This window comes from Papaver somniferum, unplaced genomic scaffold, assembly GCF_003573695.1.
Source record: "Papaver somniferum cultivar HN1 unplaced genomic scaffold, ASM357369v1 unplaced-scaffold_21, whole genome shotgun sequence".
NCBI classification, from domain to species: domain Eukaryota; kingdom Viridiplantae; phylum Streptophyta; class Magnoliopsida; order Ranunculales; family Papaveraceae; genus Papaver; species Papaver somniferum.
The window spans coordinates 14360655-14369926 of NW_020631041.1; the positions used below are offsets into that span (position 1 = coordinate 14360655).

General features: G+C 36.7%; 1 protein-coding gene across 1 annotated transcript; it reads left to right on the forward strand.

Annotated features, from left to right (window-relative positions):
* Positions 1 to 2975: 2975 nt before the first annotated feature.
* LOC113340239 lies at positions 2976 to 7161 on the forward strand. Its single transcript, XM_026585448.1, has 10 exons — positions 2976 to 3091; positions 3969 to 4342; positions 4602 to 4805; positions 4913 to 4970; positions 5059 to 5121; positions 5222 to 5297; positions 5792 to 5907; positions 6173 to 6262; positions 6345 to 6476; positions 6790 to 7161. Exons 2-10 carry the CDS (start codon positions 3999 to 4001, stop codon positions 6922 to 6924), a joined length of 1218 nt encoding a protein of 405 aa, XP_026441233.1. The 5' UTR covers positions 2976 to 3091; positions 3969 to 3998; the 3' UTR covers positions 6925 to 7161.
* Positions 7162 to 9272: the final 2111 nt, after the last annotated feature.

Sequence of the window (9272 nt, forward strand, 5' to 3'; positions counted from 1 at the left end):
TATTTCCTAAAGTTAGTCGTGGCTATTTAGGGAAGGGGTTTCCTAAATCGGTTAGAATTCTTGGTGGCCAAGTTTGTAACTTATATAAATAGGTAGTTAGGCCTTGTAGAATTTGTACATTGTGTAGATCTAAAGCTAGGGTTTCGTTGTGAGAGCATATTGGTGAGGAACAAGAGACAAGGTTATCCTCTCGGGTAATTGTTGCGGTGTAACCAAAGGTTTGCTGGGATTCACACGACGTTGTTATCGTTTTTCTTCATAGTGGATTTGAGTTGGTGCGGCTCAAAGTGGACGTAGACAATATATACAAGTTGTATGTATTGGTAGAACCACTATAAATCTTGTGTCTTGTGAGTTGATTTATCTTTCTCGTATTATTATGGTTGCTTGTGCTTGGTTTACTTATTATTCATCATAATATCTCAAGATTCGTTATTCCGCGGTTGTCAGTGATTATTCTCTAAGAATATCCCGACACTTCCAACCAAGTAAAATATATCAGGAGACAAAAGCTAGTTATTGCGATGTCCTTGAACTGCGCTTCTAGCATTGACATTGCGCATAAAATAGTTTGGCCTTACATGTGATAATATTAATCAAAGAGTCTGTTAATTGATCAAAATTTAACGTGGCAAGGACTTCGAAAGACAAAATCCATATTAAAAAGCATGCAAGGAAAACCCAAAACACATCCAAACTCAAAGCTATCCCGTAAACCGGAATTACAGCTAGCCTGCAGTTGAATTAGTGGTGAAGAAGATGGCATCAATAACCAGGAAAGGATCTCCCGGCGGGTTCTTTGCTAGTTATCCAGTCTTTGCGATAGCTGTATCTATCATTGTGTACGCAGGTAAGTTAATGAAACTCCTAGATTACTAGATCTTCAATATATTCTAGATCTAACATATATATTTGAATTCCCTACTATTTGTAGAGATGGTACCGGCATGGAAGAATATATGTGATCGTGGAGATATATACATGGATTCAAAGACTGATGCACCCAACCCGATGTGCAACACTTGTACAATTTGGTGTAATGCAGAGTGTTCAAAGATGACGCTTTCAATGGTTAAGGACTCAGATAAATGCGAGATAATTCCTCCGGGTACCCTCCAATGCAAGTGTTGCTGTGAAAAACCCTTCTCTCCATAAAAAAAACCTTTTCCTCCTTCTGCTTCGGAATTTAATGGCAGTACACCAGATACGTATAATATATGTGTTGGTGAACAAACATATAAAAAGTCTGGACACCTTACTGGGAAAGAATGTATTGATATACCTAAATATGAGAAACTTTGCAACAACAGAGGCCTTTCAAAAGCAAGGTCTGAATGCGTAGCATAGGGTAGTCTAACTAAACTCAATTGACATGAACAATGTTGTTGTGAAAAGCCCCCAACAAATGCATGTGAAGATTGCGATGTACTAAAGAGAGTGAGATGTGCGCTCCCTTTATCATCATCGTGTAATTGTTGTTGCAAGAATATATTACCTTGCTAGAGCATATTACCAATACGGTTGGTGACACACTATCTGTAGGAGTGAAATATCGCATATTCATTATGTTTGCGAAGTAAAGGTCATTTAATGTAAGCGAAGATCATCTCACATAGTAAAATTAGGATGACATATTTAATGATGTCAGCATAGTCACGAGGAATGTGTGATGATCTGTGCGAAAGTGTAAAGTGTGTGAAGTTGAGCGAATGTACATGAGCGATTGTAACGTACAGTGATTCCGAAAATAGGGGATCTATTAGCTGTCATCCACTATGTATTACCCTATATAACGGGAAAGAAACTGTGTAATGGAGAGAGATCTAGAATGTGTGTTAGACAAGAAATTGGGAGAGAGAAAGTTTATTTGGAGCGCAAGTATAGTTTTTGTATTATCTTGTATTCAAACCTAAGAACTTAATGAATAAACAAATGATTTTCATCATGATTTCTTAGAGTGTTATCTAGTCTTGAATGGATGTGGTTGTAGGATTTCCCGCAACTACATTTTGACGCTAGAAACTGCTTGGAGTGATATATCCTGTTGGTAAATTCATTTATAAATCAAGTTTCCAGAACTTTAGATCTAGCACTTTTCTTTAAACATTTGAGATTTTCATCATAAGAGCCTTTCAATCCTTTTAAAAGTAGTTTTTCCTTTGCACCCAGTTATCATTAGCTATCTGCACTTAAGTTAATTATGGGATGAGATCGATGATGTCAAGCTAAATATATTTATGTGCTTAATAATTAAGCAAGTGTGTATTTCCCTTTCTCTGTTAAGGATGCCATATAGGTGTTCGAATTTCATTTTCGATGAAAAAGTCTAAATTCAGTTCTTTGTTTGAACCAAATTCAATTTCTTAATGCAACATTTTGTTATCGATGTTCTTCTTGATCATTTGCACAATAAATTGATCTTTCATCTCAAGTCCTGCCCATGCTGACCATTTCCTAAGTCTGGCTCTAATGGGATCCAGGATCCAAGTTTCTCACTATTGAAGTGTCGTTAATAAGGGTACTGTTTACTTGGTTCCCAGAGAGTGCATCGTTTTGCTTGGATGCGAGATGGAAGCAATCCAAACACGCACTTTGAAATTGCGTACAAAAAAAGCAGTAGACGCGGTTTGAAATGGCGTATGGGAAATATTGAATCCTAAAGTCAAACATCTGGATCATATACACCCTTGGATTGATAATCTTATTGGAGATCTAACGGTTGAAAATGATACACCATTTCAAATGGCGTCTGACGCAATTTGAAACATCGTTTTACTTTGTATCTTGAACTTCCACTAAACCCGGTATTTGAATTTTAATGACGTGGGAGACCCAAGAAAGTTGATTCTGGGTCTCCATTAGAGCCAAGAGGGAAAATTGTACTTATGGGTGCCTACAGCATATATATATAGCCCCATCCAAAACAGCATTGGGTTTAAATAGTGGAAATATGGGTGCCAAAATATATATTTCCTCGTCAATTCGTGGCCAAACCAATAGATGTTGTCCTTATCTCTCTCACTCACTCACTCACTCTCAAAATCATCCTCCTCACCAAACAGCTTTTACAAGCCTTGAATCACTGATAACTGTAAGTAATCCACTAATTGATGCTTGAATTTATCAGTTTTCTTTAATGGGTTCTGCAAATTTTATCAAAAACAATAGATATTTTTTAGTTATTTTTCTGTTATATTAAGAACCCCAAAAAATTCACAAACTTTTTCTTTAATTTTGAAAGTTTTTGATTCAAAAACGCATTTTTTTTTCGTTTTTGTTGCAAATCCATATCTTTTTGTCATCAAGGAATGAAATTTGTGATGATATTAGATTCTATTCGTATTAATAATTAACAGGAAATAGAAATAATTGGTTTTCATCTCTAAATTTAAGTTGGGGCAAGAATTGAACATTTAGAATTGTTAAGGGGAGTCTTCAAATATGGGTGTTTAACATTATCTTTTAGAGTCTGAGACTAGAATATAGAATTCCTTTTGCTGCTTTGCTTTCCATTCAGTGGATAAAGGAGAGAAAAAAAAAGGCCCAAATTTGGTGGTGGTGGGTGGGTAATTGGGGCGTGTGTGGTGGTGGTGGTTGATGGTTAATGTTGTTGGTTATAGTAGCGTGTGTGGTGGTGGTTGGTGGTTGTATGTGTTTGTAACGGTGGAAATTGTTGGTTGTTGGTGGTTATGGTTGCTTGTGTGGTGGTTTGTGGTTGTGGCATGTGTCAGTGGGGATTCCCGTCTATTACTTTCTATATCATTCTTCGGAGAATAGCAAAATTCTCAAATTTTGAGACATGTAGTAGTTTTCATATTCTACTAGGCATTTTGTGTAAAGTTTGTATGTTAGGAAAGTGTAATGTCAGGTAAATACATAGGAATTGTTCTTCTGGTCAAGGTACCATCGACATTATGATGTTTTTGTGGACAAAAGTTTATTTACTTTGTGATGATTTTGGAATGCAGAAGTTGGCGAATTATTCGATTCGTACAGGTATGGCAGCGATTACCACGTTACTGCCGCATATGTGCCCCAAAGTCTCTTATACAAAGAATGCCATAGTCTGTTTTGGAATGCCCTCTCGTCACTTCGGAAGTTCTTTATGGAAAGTGAATCACTTACAGGAGCTGGTGGTGAGGAAACACAAAGCACGTGCAAGGAGTTTGTCTAGGAAGATAATTTCTAATGGATATGTGGAGAAGGATTCATATAAAACTAAAATTTATAAAAGGCTGGATTCTTGCTTGGTTATCCCCCCACCAGCGGGTAAGAAGCCTCGGGCAATTATCAAGTTCCTGGGAGGTGCCTTTGTTGGAGCTGTTCCTGAAGTTACATATAGGTAATGAAATAAGTTTTTAGTGCTTATGGAGGTTAGGTTTTGTGCTAAAAATTGAATGTATGGTGACCCTTATGAGTGTTCCGGTGTTATGGCTGTATTTTTTCGAGGAGCGAGTTAGGCAGAAAGTTTTGCTGATCAATAAGGAACCATTTACGACTTTTCGATAACCTTAACATATGTTTTAGGAATGGAATGTTCTGACTTTTGAATTTTGGAACTCTTTATACTAATCTGTTGTCGCTCTGACTGTATTCTGCAGCTATTTAATCGAGCTTTTGGCAAAGGAAGGCTATCTTGTAATCTCCGTACCGTATAATGTGACATTTGATCATTCTGAAGCTGCTACGGAAGTGTATGAAAAATTTAATGCTTGCTTGGATATGATCTTAGCATCTGGAATTCCTGATGCTAATCTGGCAGCCAAAGATCTTATTGATCTTCCTATTTTTTCTGTTGGTCATAGGTTAGATATCTTTCATCTTTGTTTAATGTAAGATTTGAAGCTTTCTTATCTTTGCGCTAGTCTTACTCATTTGCTTATAAGTTATGTCCTCTTATATTGAATGGTAGCAATGGTGCACTTCTTCAGTTGCTGACGGGAAGCTATTTTGGTGAAAAGATACCAAAGGTTTGGTTTATTATCATTTCTGGTTCTTTAAACTGCTTTGTGAAAGTGCAGTGTAATAAAAGAAATTTTGCATTTTTTTTTTCCGAAGGCTAATGCTATAATCTCATTCAACAACAGGCCAGCATCAGAGGCTGTCCCATACTTTGAACAGGTTATAATCATCTGATATACTCGAGTTTTTATGTTTATATTCTTCTTCGTTTTTCCCTTTTCTTTTTGTATAGTTGAAGTGTTTGTATGCTTTGCTGCAGTTTGGTCCTCTAGTAAGTCAAATGGTGCCTGTAGTGGAAGCATCTCCCGTATATTCACTGGCTACAAGCGCTTCAGGTGATTGGTGACAACCTAGCAATAATTAATTTTGGTTGTTTCCTGATCAGTTTCTGAGGGTATGTCCAACCTATATCACATCAATTCACGGCTTAGCCTAACTACCTAAGTTCAGTATAGTTTGATGTTGCCTTATTATCAACAGACCTCAAGGAAAAACTTGTTTCAAATTTCTCCTTCTATTTTGACCTTCACCATTGTATTACCTTAAGATAGTGTTGAGTAAATTAAATACAGCCAGATAGGTAGCTTTGGATAAATCTGTCATGTGGACAGCACTCCTGAAGCTACTACTTTTAGAAAGGGTGGCATGAAAATTTTTCCATCCCGGCGTCTTCCTAATTTCCTGGCAATTGTCAGTCACCCAGTTGCATGACAAGCTAGCTTTATTCTTTTCGGCTATTATGCATCATCTCCTGGTCACCATATTCTTCCCCTTTTAACATCTTTTTGGGATGTTACGACTGATTCGATGTGGGTTATAACTTTCACAGAAGATGCATGGAAGGCATTGCTTGATGCAGCTGGAGCGATCGCACAAGAATATGATCAAGAAGCCAGGGTGTCTTTCAATAAATTTGTCAATCAGTTGCCCTCGGTTATGAATCAGGTACTTTGACTACTGACGACTTCACTTTGTATTAGATTTCCGTCCGTGAGTAGGGTCAGCAATGGGGTTATGTAACCCATCTTATATACCCATTCATTTGGTCCTGCACAAGGACTACTTGACCTAGTTCTTCCCCAATATTTGAACTGGCATTTGGATGTGAATCTAAGATTTGACGGTGTTACACACTTTTTGAGTCAAACTTATAATCAAACAAATGGTATTTTGTTGTTGCATTTATAACTGGTTTTCAATTTATTTACAGGTTACCCAAGGAATATCTGAATTCAAGCCAACACCTGCTGAGAACCGTGATTGCTTTATGAACTCTTACAGTGTACCTCACACACTACTAGTACGTTCAAATCATTCGGAGTTCTAGGATTAAAACTATGTGTATTATCTTCTGTTGTGTTGATATTGCACTCATTCCTCAGGTGAAATTCAGTTCTGATGCAATTGATGAAACAGATGTGGTTGAAGAGATCTTGAAGCCACGCATAGAATCTGTTGGTGGCACACTTGAAAAAGTCACATTAAGTGGCACTCATCTCACACCATGTATACAGGTATATCCAAAGCCTAATTCTTCATATATCCTTTTTTTTTTTTTTTTTTTTTTAAATTCTTCATATATCATGTCAGCTTCGTTGAACGTTATCCACTGTCAACCAATGAGCAATCCTGATTGCCCTGTTTAACAAAAAATATAGAGCTTACCTTCAAGCTCGTCGAAAATATGAAATATTGTTAAATCCAATAGCTTGTTAGTTGTTGTATTCTGCTTCAGCTTTCCCCATCTTCACATCCTGTACACTGTGAATTTTGGGGTAAGCTGGATATGGTCTCTAACCTTTGACTGTTATTGTCTTCTGTAATCAGGATATCAAATGGCAAGTAGGTTACGCATACACACCAGTAGACGCTATTGCTCAAAGTCTTAAAACTCTCTCCGTAAACGACACTAGGGTTCTCGCACGAACCGTCACGGACTGGTTTAAGAGCTTTGAGACCTAGCGAGCCAAAATGCGTTAGACTCCACGTGCACATAGACCCTATTACAATTTACAAATTACAAAGCATATAATTTTCACATTAGAGTTATTATCTTACTGAATCAATTTGGATGAGATCCAATTAAGGTACGCTATGAACTTGTACGTATCAGGAATGAATCTGTATGCTCTAATCTTGCCCTATTCGATGTACTGGTGACTTATTATTGAATTACAATTACATGTTTGTATACAAACAGTGGTATGTAATACATAAGTCCGATTCGTGCTGTATGGCGTCCAATCAAAAGTAATGACTGCAGGACAATGACGTTGAGGCGAGAGAATGGTATGTAATATCTTCAGCTAATCCAGACTTGGGTTCTTCTTTGCAGTTGAATTCAAAACAAGAAAGAGTTTGGGTTCAGTTTAAAATTCTTCCGTGTTCAGTCTAAGTCATTACGTTTCAACATCTGACATTGCCAGACAAAATTACAATGTCAATCTCACAAACGTGTTTGAGAGGTCATCCCCAGTCTTTGTAATGCAGTACCAGGTTAATACTCTAGACGGGTTTGATGGTTCAACCCCAGTCCTCATTTCAGTCCCTAGATCCAGTCCAGTCAAAGTCATTGTGTTTCAACATTGATAATGGCAGACGACTGACCATTTCAACCCAGTTGACAGACGTGTTCGATGGGTCAACACTGGTCCTCATCCATTTGCAGTCAGTCTTTCCCTCTTCTTTTTGATTTGACAAAACTATGTGTAAATCCAGATTATTGCTTTGCTAGATTCAAGTATGTGGTTTTGTATATTGATAATGTAGGAAAAAAGCCTTTCGACTTTTCTAGCAAATACAATGTAATCCAGAAGATATCTTCCAGCTTGTAATTATACTTGTATTGATTATTATGTAAGAATTTTGTAGAAAACTTGATGTCAAGACAGTAAGCCACAAATTAGCATGATCTTGAAATAGATTTTATTTTGACTCACCTGTCATTTTGATTGTGTTTGTGGGGGCTGTAAATACACAACTTGGTTGCAAGCTTTTGTGATAGATGATTGATGGATAGGTATATTGAGTCCATATCAGTGAGGCCCTTTGTCCCTACAAATGTTAGTCTTGAACAGTGTTTGAAGTTGGCCGTGATAATAATTTGATGGTCATGAACTGTTACCGTAACAATGACTGCTATAAAGAATTTCATACTAGCAAAAGAAAATTAAATCACTGATAATTCCTGTTATAACAGTCATACACACTGTTATAACGGCCATTTCAACTGTTGCTTGTCAAAACAATGGTCATCAATACCCTAAAGAGCATGTTGGATATTTTTTTTAGAAGTTGTTTTAAAATTACAATGACTTCTAAAAACAACAAAAAGGTTTTATGAAATAAAATAGTTTTTGATTCTGACTTCTAGGATTAATTTCTACTTCTGGTATCTCAATATGTATTCACTCTTTAAGAGGGAAACAAAGTGGATATGATCAAATTGTCCATGGGTAAGCAAGGATTAAGACAAACCATCCAACTATAGGTTGGATGGTCCAGACCAACTATGCAATTGTATTATGGTTTAACCAGATGATGTTGTGGTCCATTCCTATGACTCTCTCAGTTGTGTCCGTTCTTAGCCTGCTTGTCGTTTAAATGGTCCTTCGAATTCAATTTGCATGGTTAGGTAGAGAAAGAAAGAATCCAATTTATTTCTCTAGTCTCTAGGTCTGATGTTGCTACCACTAGAATACAGTTTCATTGAATTCATTGCATTATAACAGGTTGTTAATCCAGAATCTTATTTATTTTGAAATTATTTCATAAAATTTATCATACTTTTCATTATGATTTTTGCGCAGTGTTATACTAATTTTTTGGTGCCACACATTTCTCTTAATTGAAGACTTGAAGTACATTGTCAGTTACCAAGATACCTTTCAAAATCTAATCAGGGCTGTGGGTGGGCAAGGTTTGAAAGAACGGTCATTTCAACAGTCATGTGTCGTGTCGGGTCCTTAAGCCTATATCATGCACTTGTACTTTTTGTTATCACGACTGTTATAACCGTTTTTGTCGAACTCTCTACGAAATGTTATTGTTTTGAGCTATTGAAAGAACCGATTTTCTGTAAAAAAGCGGTTACACTCGTAGTTCATGGTCGGTGTTTCCATAATTTAAATGGGATACTAGGATTAGCAAGGGATACCATTTATATGATCCGACGGCTGTGATTTGTTATGATTTATTTGACGTATATATACACACACAATGGGATACCAAGACTAGCAGGGGATACCATCTGAATAATCTGACAGCCATAATTTTTTAAGATTTATTTGACGTCTATATATATATAAGTT

Excerpts from the sequence above, each read along its gene's own strand:
- LOC113340239 (XM_026585448.1), top strand. The coding sequence starts at position 3,999 with ATGGCAGCGATTACCACGTTACTGCCGCATATGTGCCCCAAAGTCTCT. Across the intron at positions 4,806-4,912 it reads ATTTTTTCTGTTGGTCATAG|CAATGGTGCACTTCTTCAGT; the intron begins GTTAGATATCTT and ends ATTGAATGGTAG. Across the intron at positions 5,908-6,172 it reads TGCCCTCGGTTATGAATCAG|GTTACCCAAGGAATATCTGA; the intron begins GTACTTTGACTA and ends ATTTATTTACAG.